Here is a 22,629-nt window from a genome sequence, read left to right on the forward strand (position 1 = left end):
CAAGCAGCAAGACTAGGTCAGGAATCACTCAACAGCAAAACACTCTGGCCAGCATAAAACAAAGAGTTGACAGAACCAGTCATTAAGAGACAGAGATGTGGCATATGTGCAGCCAGAAAGCCTCACACACTGGAGGTACCAAAACGCCACGTGCAAATATTAGAAATGGAGATGAGGAAAAGCTGGTGCCAGCAGCACAACAGACAGGCTATTTGGCTCCCAGTCAATACTCAGGTAAGTTCCAAGTACACCCACAGTAATCAGGGATCTCTAACAGATTACTCACATAACAGTTATTAAAGCAAACTGGCTTCTGTTCTCTGTCACCTGGAAAGGATGGCAGGGGCTTACAGGGAAATGTCATCAGACAGATGACATGAAAAATGTTCAAGACTGTCTTTGTCCAAGCACTGAAAGCCAAGAGAACCCAGATTCCTGGCTAAGATGCAAGAAAATTTCTGAATCCTAGGCTCCGTATGCTAAGATCATAGACCAGCCATCAGATATGTAGCGAAAAATTGGGGGTGTACGATGCGCAGGCTAGAGCACAGAAATGTGTAGGGCCTGGTTACTGAAAAGCAATCACTCAAAAATTACAGAAAAACAGAACTTGGAAGGTAATGCATGTAACGCTGCCCTCAATTTTTACAACTAACAGAACTGTAATTTGCAGGCAAGATCTGCATGGTGGCAGCCCCAGAACAGTACCTTTCCGCTGGCTCCTCCCTTTGGACACTCCATAGCTGCTGCTGTGTGATGACTGCAGGGGGATTTTGTCCTCGTTCCTCAGCTCCTTGCCCTCTTCAGAGGCTGAGAGACTAAGGAGGAAGCCCTCCTGCTCCTGGGTCTGGGCGTTCTGTTCATCTACAGCTGTAGGAAGAGAGAAAGCAGGTGAAGTGCCTCACAGCTCTTCTAGCAAGGAACATCTCCCACTGATGTAAATAACAACACAATGGACTCTAAAGGCTCTAAAAGTGATGGGCTTCCATTTATTCCCATTTAGATGCTGCCAGAAATTCTAACCAGATGGACATCAAATGACTAATGAATTTTCTGTTTGCTTCAGCTGTACTGGGGCAATAGGATAAGCCACTTGAAAAGGGCACTTAGACACATGTCATCAGGAGGAAAAAAATAGCAGTTGGTAAAAAACAATACAAAGGAAAGAATCAGATAGCTTACTCTAGGAGAAGAAAAACAGTTTGGGGAAGTTGAACAAATACATCTGAAACATAACTAGAGTTTGCCGAAGAGCTGGTAAGAATTAAATGCTAGCTTGCTGCCTAACAAACCCAAAACTTCCTTTGCACGTAATCAACGGGCCTTCCTCCCCAGCAACCCCCCCCCAGAGCACAGCCCTCAGTCATCTACCAGCTCACTGCCTCTGCAGGAGGATGAGCCCCTCTTCTTTCAGTCTCTTCCCCTCCCTTTGCACTGACGCTGGAGTTCATCAAAACTACCCACAAGGCAATCCAACCCACTAGCCCAGCAGAAATATAAACTCTTCTTGCTGGATCAAACAGATTGGTTGGGCTCCAAGAGAAGTGCGAGAAACATGAAGCTGACATAAGGTAAGCAGCAGCGAAGTGGGACAGCAGTGAGGTCAAGACCTCCACTTCACCAGCAGCAGGCTGTTTGCTCAGCTTCCATCATCTCAAATAACTTCACCTTCAGGACAGGTTATATACAACAGTGCAGTGCTGGAAATCCAAGCAATATTGCAACGATCTGTAACTTACTAAAGTAGCTCTTCATAGTACATAGGTGTGCCTGGACGTCACATCTGCAACTTCAACGCTTTTATCTCCAGTAATAAGCTGTTAAGTACTTCCTTCGGTCTAAGTTAAACCACTGAGTTTATGACTAACATCTGGGAGACTGACGCTTTTCAAAGGAAATGAAACTTTGAGCTATGGGTGTGAGTGGCCGGAAAGAGGTAAGGGTCAAGATGTGGAGAAGAGGGTCACCTGCCTAGGAAGTCAATACCGGAACAGAACTGATTTGCACCAAGGTGCAGTGCTATAAGATTTTCCCTGTGACAAAGGTAGTTTAAGAAGCTCCTGCCCTCTCCTGCAGTTGTACCACTGCACTGTTTTGCTGGTCTCTATTATAAAGAGATTTCTGAAACAATCCAAATTAAAATACTTAAAATAATTTCTTCTCAAGTATTTTTAGATCTGTTGCACAGCAAGGGCACACAAACAGTTGCGCTGACACAATTGTGGTGTGGGTGGGAACAGACAGGAAATGCAAATGAACAGAGTGTGGGAGGGTAGTAACTTCCGAAACCAGCCCTATGGGAGAGAACATACCTTCAACTTCAGGCTCGTTTACCGAGCAATGTTTCAAACAGGTGGGCTTGGCAGAGATGATGCTGAAACTAAATGGCCAGGCTTACTGAACAGCTTCTCTAGCTCAGGAAAGCTGTTTTTAATAAAGAACTCTACTCTCTTCTGGAATAAAGGAAATTTATACTTCTCAAAAAACTGTAACAAGTCACAAGCAAGACTCGTAAGAGGTTACCTTTTTCTGCATGCTCTATTATCTGACGAATGGCTTTTTTCAAGCTGTTGGCTCTCAACATGAGCTGTTCTCGGGGACGAAATATCTGGGGCCGTGCAGTACATGATGAGCCCACTGACCGGTCACTAGAAGAATCACAAGCGCTGCCTGACCCATCACCATCTTCAGTTTCCTCGGCAATGGTGGGAGGAGGGTTTGGCAGAGATGAAGACGCTTGAGATTCATCGTTCAGTGTCTTCAGCAATGAGTCCAGCTTCTCCTTCAGGACAGAGCACTATGAGGCGAAGAAGAACATTTGAGTACAACTAACAGTAGACTGGCTAGCTCATTCTTTTAGTGCTTGCTGAACTGCTGCTGTCCTAGTTCTCCAAAAACAGAGCAGTTTCCCACTTCAGAAGTAGAAACCCAAACAACTTTTCCAAATTTACCTTCCTGGCCATGACCTCTGATTCCTCTGAGCTTTCTGTTGCCTTCTCATAGGCCTTCCCTACTCGAGCCACAAAATCTTTCACTGTCTCACAAAGCACCCTAGACAAAGAAGGTAGTGAAAACAAAGTCATGCAAGGATTGTCTCAGGATTTTCACAGCGCAGCTTTCACTTAAGAGTAACTGTCTGCTAAGTACTCACTTGGCTGAGGAGATGACCACTGAGTGTTGGTCAGAAGTCAAAATTTTGGACAAATGAGCAGCCACAGAGTCTTCATAGAAGAGAATCTTCTGCACCTGGTGACAGTAAGAAACAAGCCACTGGGGTGCTGCTTCCCAGCATTACAACATATGCTATGTAACTCTGGCTCCCCAGACAGTACCTGTCATTCTACAGGTTCCTTTTGCCCTGGAAAAGTTATGTGGTCCAGGGCTCAGTTACTCACTGAAGACTTGAATCTGATGACAAAACTACTTCTGAACCTAGAATTCAGCAGCAGCGCATTTCTTAAGAGTCTGACTTATCATGGATCTAAAACTGGTTTTTTATGACTGCTGTGCAGCTTTCCACAATTTCAACAACGTGATGCCATGACAGCAAATAAAAGTCAGTAATTTCTTCTCTGTCCTGTTCCAAAGCATCTTCTCATCCCTCATTATGGTTGCTGCCTCTGGTAACTCAACCTCCATCCTTCTCCATAACACTTCATTGACTTAAAGCCCCCTGATCTTTCTAGCTCCTGCTACACCCAAGTCATGGCTTAGGCCTGCTCCACTTAAGCTCAACCGCTGCCTCCTATCTTGTCTGTTCTGAGGCTGTTGCTCCCAGTCCCCTGCCCTCTGCATCTCACGAGGTACCTCAGAATCCTCACTGAAATCTTCAGTGACTGTGGAAGTGGAGGCCTGGCGAGGGAGTTTGGTTTCATACACCATGATGCTCCACCTGTTGAAAAGGAGGCATCATACTTGTCACTAGAAGGTAGATGATTTCCTCCTCTATCCAAAGGACCTAACAGGTTAGAACCTCAAAGCAGAACAAATTGCACTTTGGTTGGGGCGTGACTGATGTAGGGAAGCCACAGAGTTGCAGCAGAACTGCAGAAGGGCTGAACTGAAGGAAGAGGGCAGGATGATATCACAAACAAGTATTCTACAGCATAAGGAACTTCCCTCTCTTTCACAGAAATCCTATGGGCATTACTTGATTCAATATAAAAGAAGCTAAGATGCAACTCTAAAGACAAGAAGCATTTTTAAATGTACAAAGATATAAAGACGATTTCAATACTAGAATGTCCATTTCTGCATTCAGCTTTCATTTCTAAGCCAAACTCAAGATAAACGGGTTCAAATTTACAAAGAAAAAAAAGTGAGCTTAACAAATCAATCATGACTGTAAGGGTGAAAATTCAATTGCTGAGAACTCTGGAACACAAGAGAGGACACTGGATGTCAGACAATTTCACTCATTACTATTCTGCAGCAGTGACACAGAAAGCCAGACTACCTTTTGCTGCTAAAGGGTGACAGAGGATTATCAAAAAATCCCCACGTTAATTGGCATTAGTAAGAAGCTCAGCTGCTGGGCAGAATCCAGAACTGCCCAGTTCACCTGGAAGGGTCATTTCACCCAGCTCTTGAGCAGGGGAGGATGTTAGTGATGGTTACTCACCTGTCCAGCATTTTGGTACTGGCCCTCTCCAGCTTCTCCAGGATCTGTGGGAGCTGGGTATCATCATCACAAGCAGACCCCCAGCCTAAGACACGGGCAAGGTCATTCCCTGTTCCCAAGGGCAGCACTCCCAGCTGGCACTGCATCAGAGAAAAGGAAACCAAAACTGATATTCAAATGGGAAAACACAAGCCACAACAAGACTGATTCCTTACACAGACCAGTCATTGAGAAACATCTAGTCCCAGGGTGAGGAGGAACCAATTCGATGGGGAAAGCAGCCAGAAGAGCACGCAAGTAAGGAAAAACTTCCTTTGCTTTTCAGTTAACTGAGGAGCACATTACAGCTACCATCTCAAGGAGCACCTTGCTAAAAGTAATCCCCGCTACAGACGTATTTATTTAACCATCAGGTGGTGCTATTGCTTTTTCTGTGAAATTAGCAGCAATCTCTCCAAGACAAAATGGAAACTAAACTCTGTATGATGCTTCTACTCCAGTGAGGTTTCTGTCTATCCCAAGCCTCAGAAACTACAGCACAAGAATTAAACAGAACAGATGATGAGCACAACTTGCGGAATTCCTAGTTTTCTAACTGCAGCCCTTTCTGAGAATAAGTCTCTGCTGGCAACAGAGCAGGAGTAACTCAGAGCTACTCCAAAAGCTGGATCTTGTCAGAGGGAGCTGTGGAGGAACACTAGAGATAGGAATAATGAATTAGCCCAGTACTGCTTCTTGCAGAAAACTGCTGCAAGAACACTGCTGTGGAAAGCTTTCAGCAGCTTAAGTCTTGGGGCAAGCTACATCTGTATGATCAAAGAAAGTCCTCGTCAACCCGTGCTGTTGTTATTACTTCACTCTTTCATCCAACCAAGCTGTTTGGGCAGGTACCTGCTTGTGAAGGTTGAGGCTATCAATTTCGGAGAGAACCCAGCCAACACTTCCGTCCCCACCGCAAACTAGAATCCGGAAAGTGTCAAATTTCTGGAATAAGCGTAAACTATGGACAAGGGAGAGAAAAAAGCATGAGGGAAGAACAATCAGCTGTTACAGAAAGAAATGATAAACACTTCCGATCTAGGTAATAAACATGGCAGATTTGCTTAAAGTAGGCTCTGATTTTGCAATGAATACAGGCCACTGTCAGATTACAATGAATTAAAATGATTATAAGTAAGGACTTATAAATACAGCTAAGCAATTTACAATGGCTATTCACTACCAAAATATGTCCCAGACATACTTCTTTACTAAAGCAGGACACTTTTGTCTGAACAGAAGAGGAAACAGGCATGTGATAACTGATTATCCATTGAATTTAATTCCTTTTTGCGGAATTGCTGTGTTCAACCTAACACTAGTTTTTTGTCACTGGAGCGCTCTGATGTCACTGCCTTCGCGCTCAAGGCCACACCAATTAAAGCAAAGCTTGAAGAGTGGGAACTTCACGCAGTTGTTCAGTAAGCAGACAACTGCAAGAGGATTTAAAGCCTCACAAGCTTTAGTCCTTCCTCTGGGAAAGCAACATAAATCAATGCTCTGGCGCCTAGTCTGTCCTGCAGGCAGGCAAACAACTCACCAGCAAGACAAGTGAAATTCTCTATTCACCCCTTCCAGAATATTAGAAACAACCTCCCCTTAAGCTGTTTGAAATCATGCTTCTTACTGAACATCTTCCACAACTACTGCCTGCTTTTATATTGGTTTCGTAATTTTTTTTTATTATTATTACCTAAACAATATTTGCTGTAGTACAAGAAAATCCTTATTTCTTCAAGTGTTGTTGACACATTAAAAAAGGTTATCAGAAATCACAACATCTTATGGTACAGTTTGACTGGCACCAGCTGAGAATATTTAAATTATCAAGAAGCAGCCTTTACATCGTACCATCATTTCCTTTTTAAGAAAGCATAGGAGAGCAGCTGTTTTAGAAGTCTGTACCACAGCTTGAGAAAATAATTGATTCCCTCCCTTCCCTTCTCTCCTGCTTAAAAGCAAAATTCCTCTCTACAGTCAGTCCAACAGAGGAGGAGGAGAAGAAAAATATTTAATTTTAAAAGCTTTCTGTAAATTATTTATCAGCCAAACACATCCCCCTGGACAGCACGCTGCAGTTCTAAAGGCCAGTGTTTTGCAATGCACTATGGCAAGAAACCACAATAGTCCTCAGAAGAGCAGAACCTAAGGGTCACTCATCTAGGAATGGACACTCCCAGATTTAAAAACCCTGCACCTACAGGTCTTAGCCATAGACTTTGAGTCACGTTTAGAAAAATCTGAAGGAGATCTACCTCGTGTTGGCTCTTATTTATATAAGAAGCACCTATTCATGACAAAAGTTACTCAAAATACAATGCAACAGAGAAACATTTGGAAGGGGGCAAACTAGAGACCAAACGTGTTTTTTTTAAACAGAGCTGCAGAAATACACTAAAGGAATTTATTCCACAGCACTCACTGTTGTTTGTGGTTTTTTTTTCAATCCATAGATATTCTAGTGGTAAATAAGCCTGAAATGTCACCTAGATCCCAGGGCAGTGCTTACCAAAAGCACTCCTAAGAGATGTTTTCCCCACATCACCATAACATCTTTAAGGGATGGAAGTTTCACATAGTTACCAGGTAAGTTACTTCTTGATAAATCTCATTCAATAATATTCATTTGCTATCCGTGACGTTTGCCTGTTCACCCGCTTTAACTGAAGCTAACAGCACATCAGGATGCCTGCTACAAATCTGTCTGCTGACAAGTTTTATTCTGGTTGCAAGCTTGGTCTTCTTTCAGGGGAGTGTTTCTGGAATTCCCCCAAAACCCCTCAAGCTATCCTGCTGTTACCGATGAATGGAAATAATAACCTTTTTCAACATCATTTTTTTGTTTTAGCTAATCAATAACACTAAACACAGAGAGTGGAAAACCCCTCAAACTTCCTACGTGTTCAATCTTCTCTGAGGAATAGAGTCCTTGTTACATTTGAAGATGAGCTTATAATCAAATAAATCACTTGTACTTTTCTGGTATTGCAAGGAATGTGTGCTTCCGTAGAATATCTGCTTACCCAAGGTGAGGTCCTCCATTCATGAGGTCAAAGACCTGCGCTGGATTCAGTAGCTGCTTGAATCTTCGTAGAAATTTTACACCCTGGTTGTCTCCACTTTTTGAGTTGACGAAGACCAACAAAGGGCTTGTGCAAGAAGGGGGACAAGTAGCTTTCCAGAAACCTGTTGGGGAAAAGGGAAGGGAGAGGGAGGAAAAGCCAAGATGTGAAGCTGCTGCATGGAGACGGAGTGAGCTAAAAAACCAACACCCCACACCCCAGCGCAGCTATGAAGAAGCTAATACTTTCCTTGTGCTTATGGCACTCACTGGGTAAACGCCAAATGTGCACAGCCCTGAATCCAGCACGAACCACACCTCATGCTGCCAAATGTCACACTTATCTCCTAGCAGTATGCCAAAATTTTCAGCTTTTCCAACCCTCCCAAACCGCTTCTGCAATATAGTTGTTCTCAATAAATTTTAACAGCTACATCTCAGTGAATACTGACGTTACAGGGCAATAAACCAAATGCAAAAGCAAAGCAAACCATTCACTGCCACACTTCAGCCATGTCTTCCAGTTTGGAATTTCAGCAACACCAAAATCGGAATTTTCAGTTGACAGAGCCTGGCATTAATAGTGTTAGCTGAACGGACTGTGATGAGAGGAAGATAAAGAAAGAGCTACTTACTGCCCATACTTACCATCTGAATCAATGCTGTTAAGAGCAGTAGGAGGAATGACAGATACTTTGCACAGCCCAAGAGGGCACTTGTTTGGCAACAGCTCTTTACATGCTGTGTGTACCTGAAAATACCACCAAAAATATAATCAATCATTCAGACTCTTTTGGGCCTGAACACACAACAACAAGAGGTTGTAAAGGAAGAGTAAGAAAGGAAGAGGGGGCAAATCCAAGGAAATGTCAATCAATGAAGTTATTTTATGAATGATCTAATCAGTCTTCTACTAATTCTCCTCTTCCCTTTAGTGTGTAATTTTTCTGCCGTTTGAATTTATAAGACTAGCACTTTGAGTGCTGAGAGGACCAGGTAAGAGATTCTGGGCTTTAAGCGCCTTCAAGCATCCTGCTTTCAAAATCCTAGCCTCACTTGAGAGATCAGAAGTAGCAACAGAAGAAAAAGCTGGGAATTCAAGAAAACAAGAAAGCAAAAAACAAAGCAGGAAGACAGGAGGGACGTAAGAGGTAAGAGAAGGGATTACTAAAGCCACCCAAAAAAGGAAATACCAAGTAGAGTAGGGCGCTTCAATTATTTCTGGTACATGAAGACTGCAAGGTAGAGGGTTTGCTTGGGGTTTGGGCCCCTGCCCCCCACATTATAAACACATATTTCGTGATACTTCTCTTATTAATATTATAGACAACTGGAAACATAGCAAGATCTGCATCACTACAGTGGTTAGGCAAGAGAAACCTATTGCAATGGCAAGGGAAATTGCTATTATTAAAATAGCTCAGTATTCTTTCTTCTTTTCTGTTCTACGTTTTCAGCTTGTAGAAATTACAAATAACAGCTCCTTAAAACCCAACATCTCCCATGCCTGGGGCACTGATTCATATCTAGTGTAATTAGATTCTTCTATAAAAGCTCACTATCAAAAGAAAATAAGCTTGCAGATAAGTCAGATTCTTATTTCAAGTCTTAATTTTATGCATCACAGTGATACTTTTCAGCACAGATTTAAATTTCTATCTCTTGCAAGCTGTTTATCAACTGGAGAAAGAACAATAAAGTCCTTCACAGCAAATACTGGCAGCACATTAAGAGATTTCATTTTAAGTAAATGTCATTAAAAGAACACACCACAGAGCTGATCAAAGACTATCCTTTTACTGAAATTATCGTGTTTATTCAACTTACCATGGCTTTGCACCAAAGGCAGCGCCAGTCTTGCAAACGTAGGACACTGCCACAGGTTTTATCGCACACAGTGCATTTGGCACTCACGGGCAGGTTTCCTTCCAACCACTGATGTGGCATCGAGATCTGCAAATGGTACAGAGGGAGAGAGGCAACATGGACTTTCCAGAGAACAGCTTAAGGGCACAGGATGCATTGTGGCACAGAGACAGAGACAGGCGAGTCTTTATACACACTGTTTAAGGACAGCAAAGGCAATTTCTAGAAAACACTTGACAACCTCTTTCAGCATTTTATGTCATGCTCAAGCACAAAGAGACCAGGTGACTCGCCCCAGGCTACCCAGGAAACACTGACTTACATCAGACATCCCATATGCTAAGGTACTGTTCCAACCACTCATTCATCTTTTTTTCTGTCAAAACTCAGATTAGGTTCCCCATGCCTCCAATTTTCTAGCCTCAACTCCCCCAGTCCATAGCAGGAATCTCTTCCTATTAAGGAGTCCTCACTACCCTGGTTGGACTTTTCACACAGAATCTCGTGCTCTGACAGTAAAGGTCTTTCCCACATCACTAACACGTAAAGGCAGAATCTGTTATTTGTACAGTGAAGAAAGCTGTAGAGCGCATGCCAGTGTTTCCATCAAGAAAAGGATAAAAGAACTAACGCCTACCCCATCTTCATCCTCAATGATATCCTTCCCAATAGAGGCCAGAGTTGTCCACTTGCAATTATTGGTTGCTCGCACAGCACATCGCTTGTGGGCTTTAAACTTGCACACTGCAGAGGAAAAGAAGACTATATTAATCCTGTGATTTTATGCCTCAGAAGGCAAAATGTGGCAGTGTGTGCAAAAGCTTTCCCAAGTGACCATATTTGGCTCCAGAAGAAAGCATGGGCACACACTACCCTTGTTAGCACTGCCAAAACTATCAGCTCTAAGCGTACCGAGTAAGATGAGCTAGCTATTAATTCTTGCCTTGTCAGTTTTGCCAGTTGCTTGTACAAAGCTTAGTTATCACCTTGTTAACTTTGACATGATTTACAGTCATACACGCCTGCATCCTTTTACACAGTGTGGGTGTAACCTCATTCATGCTAGAAGTATGAGCACGTCTGCTTTGCCAAAGCTGGAAAAGAATAACCTCCCGGCATTCAAATGCTTAACAAGGATGTTCTTAAAAAAATGATTATTCTCATGAAAAAAGAGTATTCTTATGACTCTTCATCTGATACCTCAGAAGTATGTATCTGTTCCCTTCAGAAGCATAATTTAATTAAGGGATGGCAGTATTTGTGTAAATGGGGAAAAAAAAATATCAGCTATATTACTCTCAGGTCCAACACTAAAACCAGCATGAAAACATCATTGCAGCCATTATCCTTTTACAAAACGCCTAGACCCTGATCTTGACTTCTGCAGGAAAATTCTCTGTGAAGCCAAAGGGATTCAGCAGCAAAGGGGTTCAGCATCAGGCCCAGAAAAGACCTTCAGTCTCATACACAGCCTTTATCTCTATCCAGTGTACTATGCAGCATTTTTCTGCATCTTTTTGTAGACTGTTAACATTCCTCTTCAGTTATCTCTGGAACATGGCACTGAGCTATGAAGATGGCACTCCCCAAACCGGAGACAAGAGAGCACGTTTACCTTCACATGAGAGTCCATGTGACGTGACTCCAGATAATGCCTCCCGACACACATTGCAGTACGTTGGCCGAGCATGTGAGCAGGCGTACCAGTTATGCATCCCTGAGAAATGGTCCATGCTGTACTGGGTAGACTAGCAAAATAAATGTATTACAGCAAAGTCTAAAGTGGAACAACACAACTTTCTTTCCTTAAAACAAAGACTTGCACATAGCAGTCAGGAAAGGCAGAAACAGAAAACCTCTGCTAGGGAAGAGTAGGCCGCGTACACTTTATACACACTACCTGCAGCTCAAGAAGGTCTTTAAGCCAGAAGAGACTACTTGAAGAAGCCACACCTTCACTCCTGCTCCTGTCCCACCTCCCATCCTTGTCTCGCTACAAATGAGTGTAGTGAAATGAACCGGAGAAGTTATCAGCTGTGGAGTTGATCCTTCCCTTCCCTGTTTTTTTTTTTGTTGGATTAAGTTTTCAGCCAGATCAATTCCCTTGACCTGGTTTATTGCGTGGCAGAGGAATGCTTGTGCCAGCATAAGGGAAGAGACAACAGGGAGACAAGCATCACAGTAGGGAAAACAAAAGACAGCTCCTTTTGGTGGCAGTGCTGGTCTAACTACAGACCCAGAAAGCAAACAGATGCACTGAAGTAAGCAAAATACTGACCAAGCAAGACATGAATTAGGACAAGGAGGGTAACTGAAGAGTAAAAAGACAATGGGCAAAATGTGTTTCACAACCTACCCATACTCGGAGAAGTGCTCTCACAGTTACCAAGGGAGAGCATACAAAGCCACAAGCATTCTTTGGAGAATTACTTCAGTGAATCCGGGATAGATTTTACAGAAAGCTTAAAGCCATGCCCATTACAGTCAATAAAAACCACTTCTATTAAGTTAACTGGAAGCTGACTCCAATCTCAAAACAAGCTGTTATTTAGAATACGAGACACAGAGTGCAAAGGAACACATTTTCCTATTACCTCAAAATGTTCACGGTTTTGTACAGTCTTCAGCGCTGCAATCCAATCTTCCATCTCTTTTCTGTTATCAGCACAAAGGATGAGCTTCCGACATGGAGTGATAATCTGAAGAGTGAGAGAAAATTAATAGTGTGTATTCTGGGCATGTCAGTGACAGAACAGAGAACACGTTATCACTAGTATAGTCTATTGAAGCTATTTTCAGAGGCAATGAGCTGCACAACAGAGCAGAGGTTATTTGTACCTTTCAACCATATTTCTCTTCCACCGTAACATACCCTAATTCCTTCACAAATGTGCAGAACCACAGACAGCTGTTATTCCCTGTATTGAATCGAGTAAAGAAATCTCTTACCCCCAAATAACAGCACAACACAAATCAAGCACAGGGCAGTGGGAGTGAATATATTACACGTGCAGACCTTGCATAAGTTTTTTGAAGTACTTAATGACTTTTTAAACTGGCAACACTATTAAAACATTTTGTTAACAACATAATATATCAGTTTCTAGCAATTAATGAATTAGATAACATACTCTGTAACATCATACTAAAAATCTGGTTAAGAGTCATGACAAGTGGGGAGGGGGGAGGGGAGAAATCAAACAAAATAAGCAATCCAGAAGAGAAATCACTGTATTTTGAACCCTCACGTTTCCTGAGGCCTTGTTCTGTTTATTACATGAGAGATATTCCAACAAATGTTCCGCTAGCAGCTTGAGGCTGTGGTGAGTTTGCCTCCCTCTAAAAATACTGTCCCTCGAGTGTGTTTCTAGCGTGGGCTAATTCCCATGCATTAGCTGCCCTGTGTTAAATGAACAGCTCAATGCTTTAACAAACCGGTAGAAGCCGCAGAGTGGCAGAGGCTCCCCTCTGCCCAGGAAGGCAGGCAGGTCCCTGCACACCTCCCACCACTGCTCTCTCCTTTGGTCAGCTGGAGGCAGCAAAGAGAAATGAAAGCTCCCAGCTCTTCAGAGGGCCTTACCTGCTGTGCGCAGGGCTGCCCATCCAGCTGGGGTCCAGACTTGACTATAAATCAACATTTATTCTTCTCAAGACAAAAGTCTTTCTTCCCCACACTGCAGTTATCTCACTAACGCTGTCCCTTTGTGCCTATCTCTATTTCCATCAAACTAACTTCTTAAATTAGACCAATGCTTAAGTGTTTGCAAGACCTGGATGTAAGAAAAGCTGCATTACAGTTGAGCGCCATTAACAAAAATCGAAACGTTCCCCTTTACGTCAACTCTAAAAAATTGCAGCAGCCCAGACTCTCCTGCACCCCTCTACATTTTGTACATGAAACAAACTGTCTACATCATCTGCTTTTCCAGCAAATTGTACCCTAACATCGGAAATAATGGATGAAAAGGAACTGGGATTGTGTCAGGTCGATGCGGTCCGTGTGACTCCGGCCAGCATGCAAACACAGTTTTATTAATGAACACTAAAAAACCCACACACATCACCCCAACACATGACCCCTGTTAATTACCATTTCCCAGTCTGTTTCTCACTTCTCTCATTATCATTTAGAAAACAGATTAAAAATAAAAACCTCTGAAGTTGAACATCAAACTTTTAGCTGATGTTGAAGTGCCTCAGAGCATCCACGGAGAAATGTGTATATAATGTCAACAAAAAAGATACACCTGTAAATTTCTGCTTTATTTTAAGCTCTTCAATTTTCAAAATATATTTCTTTTCATAGGATAGATTGCAGCATCCACCTGCAATAATTACCAAGACCTAGAAAAGGGTGCTACGGACACATTATGTAGGCAATGAATGGAGCTAAATACCTTTTTAAGGCAAGGATCGGCCATTCATATTAGACACACAGTTTGGGCATGGAGCATTCTATCTTGGACAAAATTACCTGATCTGTATCAACTGTAAGCAAACAATTAAGCAAAGACATAAATATTTACAATTTTCTAAAAATAAAACTTTGAAGAACTCCTTCCCTCTTCCCTGACTTTTCCTTTGAACAGTTTCAGCTCTGATAAAATTTATTCCCAAAGAAGGTAATCACAGGAATCTTTCTTTTTCCTTGGGAAAGTGGAAAAGAGGGCAGTTAACTGTGTTTCCGTTAAAAACTCTGCTATGTAAGAATGGCTACCTCAGAGAAACATTTTATGGAACTTGAAACACTACTGCAAAAATCAGCGTGGTTAAGAGAAAAACGAGCAGCATCTCTGAAGTCCTGCTAAGAGGAAGAAGCAGCTTTTTCCCTGGAAGTAAGACCAAGTTAAAATAATTTGTTCAGACATCACATGGCCTCACTTTATTCAGGCAGCAAAGCCAAGAACTTCTGTAATTGCATATGTACAACAGTACCCTATGTAAAGTCCAAACATCCTTGGACAAAGCACCCAAGGACCTTTCATCACTTTAAAACCAGCTTTTCGTAAGTAACCACCAACAAGCCACTGGCACGCCCTTGGGCAGCGGGGAAAAATTAATTTAAAACAGTTGGTAAAATTGATTTATTATAATCACGATCCTGTTTCAGAACACTCCTGTTCAGTGCTGTCCCTCTTCCTATTCTTCTTTTTTGGTTAAAAAAAAAAAGGAGGGGGGGGAGAAGAAAAAAAAAGGCAAATGCAAAATACATAGTATCATTTTTTAAATCGCCTTGGAAGACATGAAATCTAAAATACTGGCACAAAATAAGGAAATGCAGACAACTCCTTTGGTAAAAATTAATTTCTGAGGCTACTGATTTGCTGGATCACTGGAGAGACTGTCCAATATAGAAATTCACTAACTCCTCCTTAAGTCACCTGCTGCATCATCTTAAAAATCCCCATATTCAGTGTTGGACCATCCTCTGTTCAAAGAACAAAGTTAAAGTTTATAAGACAAGAGGACAAATAAAGAGATCAAGAAGACTTATACTTTAAATTATTCAGAGTGAGTCATGGAATTAAAATAAAGGGTGTATTGTGTAACTACAAAACTGCAAATCAAACGTAACTTCGTGCAAGATAAAATCTCTGAAGAGCATTCCCCATGAGTCAGTTCTAAAGCAACATCTGCATGGGGATTTACTGGTATCATCAGAGATGGGAAAGAAAAGATGACAATCTCAAACCTCACTCCTAGTCCAAGGAGGAGAAATTTGGACAATTCAGGCTTCACTGTGAAGGACAGATAAGATTTTAATGTTAACTAGTATAACAATTCTTTGGGGAAATTAAGAAACCACACAAACCTGTTTTTCTGATTAAACATGCAGTGGTGTTACAGTTGAACATTTTAATGAGGATAATTAGGAATCCAGAAACAGGTTAACAGTGGCACTTCCTTTGTGGAATGGTTCAACTGTTCTCGCCTGTCATAGAGCCTCACGCCGGTACCTGGCGAGCCTCAGACACTGCTGCTCTCCCTGCACTGCAGGCTGCCGCTGCTGGGCTCTGCCTGCGCGGGCTGATGTGCAACAGGTACGCCACGACACTGCTCCTGAACAAGAGCAGAGCTGAGATGAACAGAAACGTGCTCTCACTCACAGGGAAACAAAACCACTCATCCCACCACTTGCACCTCCTCCTATTTGAGCCGGTAATCTCAATTCCAGCCATCCACCTGTTGCAGGATGCTAACAGAGGGAGAAAGGGTATTGCATACATCACGCTGTCTAGATGAGACCGAGGATCAATCTAATGTCTCGCACCAAACAAAAAGTAATTCTTGTCATCTCCAAAAGAAGCCACAGCAATCTTCCCCCTGAAAAGCTGTCCTTTCCCAGCCAGGGAGCGCAGGGTGTTTGCTCTCAGCTACAGGCACAATGAGCCGATGCTCTGGAACACGAGGCTTGGTTATCCCTGTTGGCAAAGTAGCTAGAAATGAGCATGGTCTAGCTATTTTTTTATGTTCCGGCTACGGCTTTTGACTAACATCCTGGAACAGTATATTCCACAGGATGACGACGCACTAGGTGAAGTAGCATTTCCTTTTATTTGTTCTAAATTTACAAAGCAGTAATGTCATCCAGTGACCTCTTGTTCTCATATAAACGGAGAGCACAAAAACAACGATCTGATTGCTTTTGAGTTAGGATGGAGGCTGCTTTGCTAGGAGTTTAAAAAAAACACAGTAAAAAGTTTTAAGATTTATTTATAATCTCATACATTTTTGGCCTGTTTGGAGATTGGCAGAAGTCTGAGCGTTCCTGCTCTGAAACAGCTCAGACTTTTATCTAGATATGAGCAATTACGTAAATTAAAAGTGCTTGTTCTTCCTAAAAAGGGAATATTAAAAAATAACATACTTTTTTGATCTTAAATGCTATTGAACTTTTGGATGTGGTTGCTTAGATTTCACTGCTTAGTAGGAACTGGATGCCCAGATACCCCTGTGCCCAAAGCTCACCACATGGTGACTTTATTGAGACCCAACACCGACCAGCAAAAGAGCTCAACAGTCACGGGGAAAAAAAGCTGCCAATCCCTCTAATCAGTCCTGAAGAGCCATTAGGACAGATGGGAATGGCAGGAAGGCTTAAAGACATTTCAAATCAGGACACAGCTTAACTTACAAACTCCTCACTGTGTGTGAAACCCCAGAAATTTATTTTGCAAGAATTATGGTGACAGTCAACTACCCACCAGGTCACCCCTTGCAAAGCTCTGTGCCCTTTATACAAATCTCAAGCCTATTAGAGAAACTCTCAGTTTTCAAGCTTGCTCACTCTAAATCTAAAAAAATCTAAATCTGAAAAAAACCCCATGCCTTCATTGGCTGTCTTGTGCAAATACTGGTGCTCCCTTGACACTTCTCCAAAACCTTCCTTCATCTCCTCCATCTCTTCCTCACACAGCACATGCCCTCTTACCAGTTGTTAACCCCACCTCTCATGTTGACCCACACTCCCCTGTCCAAAACTAACACATTTACTGACATTTCGGATCAGGCCAGCTGGCATACAACAGAGCCAACCAAAGAAAATTTCCCATTTCACATTCTAAAAATGGACTGCATGTCCCTGAATGTCCTTCCCCAATGAACAGCTGTGAATAATTGGATTAGAAAGGCGATCCAAAACAGACTCCCTCTATTAGACCAAATTTTAAATTGGTATCTGCTATACTTCACCCTTTGGTGTTTTGCTGTACTGAGCAACCTTCCTCCGCCCAACAGCAGGAGCATAAACTTCATTCTCTGGTCTTGCTGCCATCAAAGACAACTTTATCATCTCTGCTCACTTCCTCTTTCAGCATTTTCTGGCTGCCCAGAAACTTCTCAGCAAAAAACTGACAGTCTGGCCAAACATGTATTGGAACTGTTTGTTATCTCAGTGACCACAAAAGACGGCAAAACAAGTTAAGATCATACTGGCCCAATCATGGAGCTGGCTGAAGAAATGCTCTGGGGGAAGGGGCGGGGGGGCATACAACTTTGCTAAATATAGTTTTTCTGATGTGATACATTTTTCAGAGTGGCCAAAAGTGGGTCTATGAGAACACCTGCTCATTCAACTGCTTCCTTTTACTCACATCCTGTTCAGTTACAGTCTTATGTTCAAAGGTGCTAGCCATAAATTCCCCAAAGAGATCCTGGATTATCCCAAACAGTTGATGATTTGGGTACGACAACAACAGGAATTTCTGGAGCTCAAAAGACCTGAGAACTGCAGCTAGAAAAAAATTAAAATAGCTGCAAGAACAGTGCTAGGGCAGGCAAAAACTTCAGCTTGATCACATACGGCAAAGGCAGGGAAAACGTCCACCATCTGCAGTTAACTGCTAAGTCTGCTTTCGTATAGTGGAATAAGCTCTTTGTATCCTATGAACCCAAAAACTCAGAAGGAAAATTGGGTGAGATTGCAATGAGGACCCAGCCATTTTATCCCCTTCAGCTCCTGTTCCAGCAACAGCAGTGGAGAAATAAACACTGCTATATGTTAACACGTCTTGCCTGTGCTGATCAGCAAGATTCACAAACCAGCAAAGTCACTGTATGTTTCAAACACTACTGCTGATCTCACAGAGGGCAAAATGGACCAAGTGTGGATCAAGCCAGTGCTACTCCCTCAGCAAATACGCAATGTCAAAAAGAAGGGAGAGTAAAGGAAAATGAAAGTATGAGTTTCAGACTCAAACCAGTCTTAAAAGCCTGTCTCATTGATGTCAGTTTGTGAAACATTCTGGAGCTGAGCATCAGGCCAGCAAAGCCTTAGACAGCAAGACAGCATAATTTTAATAAGTCTCTATAGTTTGGAAGAGCGAAATAATACAAGTATCAATGCTTAGACTCATGGGGGACCGAGGCTTGCCTTCCTCCACAGGCAACATCCCTCTTCTGATCATCAACTCAGCTTTCACTCAGTTTTGCCAGCAAATTCAGTCCTGTTAACCCACTGCAGAAGTCAGTCAGAGCTCTCTAGAATTGCACCAATTCTCTTTCCTCAAAACCTGATGCTACCCTGAAGGTGAAAGAAAAAAGAACTTTTTCATATGACACTGGGGAAATGCACCAATTTTGTATTTATTTTTATAATGCAAGATTTTTTATTCCCTGCTATAAATGACCATCTACCACCTATGAAAACTCTCATTTTCACCAAATAAAACATGTCATTAATGTTCTTATAGTTGTGTCAAATTCTGCCTTTTTAAAAAAATAGCAATAACAGGATCTTCCTCAAAGACTTACATGCCCAAATCTCTGTTTACGCTATACTGGATTATCTTGCCCCCAACTTCCACATGGCTGTTTCACCTTGATTTTCAATCTGTAAAATCCAGGACAGCGAATTTCCATAGGAAAATAGGTACAGCACATGGTGTGGTCTCCTTAGGACCATTTTTACATTATTAGGTTCATTCATCTTGCAATATGTACCTTGTCTGCCGGGAGTTGCACATTACAAGCGCATCTTCTCTGAGCACTGTCATTGGCACTTACTGCCGCTATGCCGTACCCGCAAGATCAAGCTCAACTCATGCTGACCCCCCATCTGTGCTTTCTCCTAGTCCCTATCTTCCCCAATGCTGCAGCAGAAAAGCAGACCAGACAGAGCGTTCCCTGGGAAAATTATCATCTCTCATACCAGGGTCACATTCCTACATGCTTCTGGAAACTCTTGTTTCTAAACAAGGCACATTCCTGCTCTTGGCAATTGGTATGAGGAGCACAGACAAGGAGAGAATTTTAGGACTTTTGCAGCCACTTAGCAGATGTCAAAACCTAAAGTATGCAAGGTCTTTGCCACTGTTAGCAGGTAAGAAACGCAGACAATCCTGGTAATTTGCGCATATTAATCACTGGAGATCTGCACGGATGGCACAGCACTGAACAGGAACCAACAGGGCTGCCATGCCAAGTGCCAGTGCATCTCAGCACAGCTCTGTTACCCACCCACCCTCCCCTTCACACAGCAGATGCACACACACTTCCCTTCTTCATCTGTTTTCCAAGGAAACGAGTTCCCAAACAGAACTACCCTGTTCAGAAAGGGCAGCACATCTGGGAAGGTAAATGATACTTCAGAGAAACCTTGCTACCCACTCAAACAGAAGCAAAACCATGAAGAGCAGAGGGGCAGGTCAATGTTCCCCAGTGGTAGAACTGCCGTCTCAGTGGGCTCACACACATCAAGGCTAGCAGCTAATAAATCACAGGACTAAGCAATAAAAGACCTTGTCCACGGTAGGGAAATGACCTGTTACTGACAGCTTATTGTTGGTAACAGCTCCTCACAGCCCCCTAACCCCAGCCCTGTTGAAAAGAGGCTGGTAGCTAGCACTACAAGAAATAAATAGCTTTCAACAGCTTAATGAACCCAGTAGCTTTCCACACTGGGTCACCAGGCAGACAAGTCCCGTTTCATGCACCACAAGCACCGCAAGTAGAGAGACCTCATTTCTGCAAACAACATTACCAAGCCCCTCCCTGCCTGTCAAAATGACCAGAGTAGAGATAAAGAGAAGTCTTTTTTTTTTCCAGAGCAGCTTCCACGTAAAACTAAACCCATCACATTCTCAAATGACCTCCTGTTTACCACAGGTTGTTCCACCTTCGTGTCCTCACCTGGAAGGGGTAGAGGACACTGGAATCTGCAGTCTTGCTCAGGAAGGTAGATAAAACACCAATACAGCACAAAGGTTACCCAGAGCAAAGAGATTATCAAACAAAAGCTCCTAGTGTTCAGGCACAAGGGCAGCAACAGACACTAATTTCAAAGCAGTAAACTTCCTTCTAGAGAAACAAAAGCTGGTCACAAACAGCTGCCTTCACTTTCCAGCTCTCTATCTAGCCTGTCCCACAGTAAAATACATAAAGCTCAGCCTGACCTCCTTCCTTTACAGTAGCTTCATCTTTCTCAAAAACTCCTAGCATGTTTTGGGGTCATTCTGTAAAGTACAGTAGCAATCGCCAGATCTCTCCACCCACAGCAACTTCTTCCAGACTCACTAACTCTTCTTCCATATTTATCCTCTCTTAGATGGTTTTGCTCCAGATTTTTCCTTCTTTTGTGCAAGCACACTAATGACCAGCTCAGGAGGCTGCATTAAGAGTCCTAAAAATCCTTGACACGAAAGGGTTTTAAATGACTATCTTCACTGACTAACAGTGACTCAGAATGGTCTGTTTACCAAAGGGCCTTTTCTCAAGACGAAAAAACTGCACTGAAGTCTGGATTACAAACTACTAAAATAGCAAAGTATTTTGAAACTGCAGCGGTTCTGACAGGAAATGGGGACCGAGCTGCGCTTAATGAAGGGAGGGGGGAAAAACAGCAGAGCGATCCTGGACATGGCAATTCATGGCTCTACTCGTATTTTTGCTTGCTTATAAAGGAAATTCTGACAGCTGCCAATATAAACAGAGTAAGAGCACAAGCAGAGAGTGTACAATTCCTAAATGTGTACACACATGGGTGTGGAAGAGACAACAACCCCCAGTAAAGCCTGACTTCCCAATGTGCACTCTAATTTTGTCAGTTTGGAGAAGAGAGTTTAAAAAGGAGGGAATCACCATCCCTTTCATGAGTCCCTCTTTTCTGCTCTTTACCTTCTCCAAACCTTAACAAGGCAATCCATGCCTGTGTACAAAGGAGCAAGGTGAAGAACGAGCTCACTTGGTGACTGACTCCTCTGTGTAACTACGCCCCCAGATCAGTAGGTCTTTTTGCCCACTTCTGACAGCTGATGTCTTCCCTCTGGGTCCCTCACCCCCATGCGGAGGAAGCTGGGGAGGGAGATCCCCTCCCTCACAGGAATCCCAGTGACTCCCTGCCGCATACATTCAAGCCCACCTTTTTCAAAGGGTTGAGAACACACGGGGCAGTTTGGAGAATCTGTGCAAGTGTCAAACCATGCAGATTTCCCTGATCGCTTATCAGCCCAAGCTTGAAGTCCAAGTCTGACTTTCCGCAAACAGCCTGTAACAAAAGTTCTTATATTCTTTCTCCTCATAAAAATAAGTCACATGCTCTTTCTCAAAGCTTGTATTTCAAACGAGCACAAATAACCTCTGATCTGGGTTCCTCTTGTTTCAACAATGCCTTACAGGCACACAGCCCCTGCGCTAGACACAAGCGGCAGACTTTTTGCCTGAAACGTAGCTTCAGCAGCTCTGGTCACTCTTTCAAAACCAAACTCTTCAGAGAAGACTGCACTCGCTGCTAAAAAGGATACATTTTCACTTAAAAGCACTAACAGAAATAATTCTACTTGACACAAAATCACAGAAGAGGCAAAGGCACTTTCACTTCATTGTGAAATGAATTTGCAGACATCAACAACATACTCTCCCCATCAGGAAGCACCCTCAGCACTTTTATCTTTTGTTAAAGTTCAAACACTTTGCCCTGGTTTTAGGAAAGGTTAATTACTCCAAAATAAAGATTCATGCTATTTCTCCACAGCATCAACAAGCCCTGGGACAATAAAGTAAAAATACAGAGTCTGAAGGAGATCAGAGTGTCACATAAAACTTCGCAAGACAGAAACCGGCATCTTTGCTGCTGTATAAAGTCAGTATTAAGTAACAAGGCTGTGATAACAAAAAATTGTAGCACACCTCAGGCTTCTGTACAGCTGGAGAAGGACATCCACACTGCTTCTCAGAGATGACAGCATGCTCTCATTCAGGAGCACCAGCAAATTCCCTGTTCCTCAACCTACCACAACCATTGTCGCCTCCAGTCATGCAAGTGCTCTGAAAGAGAGGTATTACACTAATCTCAATACTTCCTCTCTCCCGTAACATTGGTCAGGGTGAATCATCAGTTAATAAATAGTATTTCTTAACTGATAGGCGCAGCATTTCCAACAGCACCACAGCACATTTCCCTTTACCCCAGTTCTGCAGAACTCCTCTACATATATCCACACAGGAGCGAACATCTGAACAGTAAGAGCTTATAGCAAACTTATTCTGAAGAACCTGAGCTCCTGATGATCTGTTATGCTGACACGGGTGCCATGTTTCTCAATGC

At 42.7% G+C, this 22,629-nt stretch overlaps 1 protein-coding gene across 7 annotated transcripts in view; it reads right to left on the reverse strand.

Annotated features, from left to right (window-relative positions):
- DGKD (diacylglycerol kinase delta) overlaps positions 1–22,629 on the reverse strand; it is a 64,553-nt gene that overhangs the window by 18,234 nt on the left and 23,690 nt on the right. For 6 of the 7 annotated variants that reach the window (XR_013931721.1, XM_080409726.1, XM_080409725.1 and 3 more), the window contains 13 exons: positions 12,182–12,286; positions 11,203–11,335; positions 10,225–10,331; positions 9,549–9,674; positions 8,370–8,472; positions 7,684–7,846; positions 5,513–5,621; positions 4,622–4,761; positions 3,808–3,892; positions 3,152–3,246; positions 2,952–3,051; positions 2,524–2,797; positions 709–870 (listed from right to left, as the gene is read on the reverse strand). Coding sequence is in view for 6 of the 7 variants with exons in the window: in XM_080409726.1 (XP_080265852.1) it covers positions 709–870; positions 2,524–2,797; positions 2,952–3,051; positions 3,152–3,246; positions 3,808–3,892; positions 4,622–4,761; positions 5,513–5,621; positions 7,684–7,846; positions 8,370–8,472; positions 9,549–9,674; positions 10,225–10,331; positions 11,203–11,335; positions 12,182–12,286 (1,702 nt within the window). In the remaining variant the exon portion in view is untranslated. Of the gene's footprint in view, positions 1–708; positions 871–2,523; positions 2,798–2,951; positions 3,052–3,151; positions 3,247–3,807; positions 3,893–4,621; positions 4,762–5,512; positions 5,622–7,683; positions 7,847–8,369; positions 8,473–9,548; positions 9,675–10,224; positions 10,332–11,202; positions 11,336–12,181; positions 12,287–22,211; positions 22,624–22,629 lie in introns of those variants that run through there. The other variant, XM_080409730.1, reaches the window with a different exon arrangement.

This window comes from Falco punctatus (genome assembly GCF_963210335.1).
Source record: "Falco punctatus genome assembly, chromosome: 13".
NCBI classification, from domain to species: domain Eukaryota; kingdom Metazoa; phylum Chordata; class Aves; order Falconiformes; family Falconidae; genus Falco; species Falco punctatus.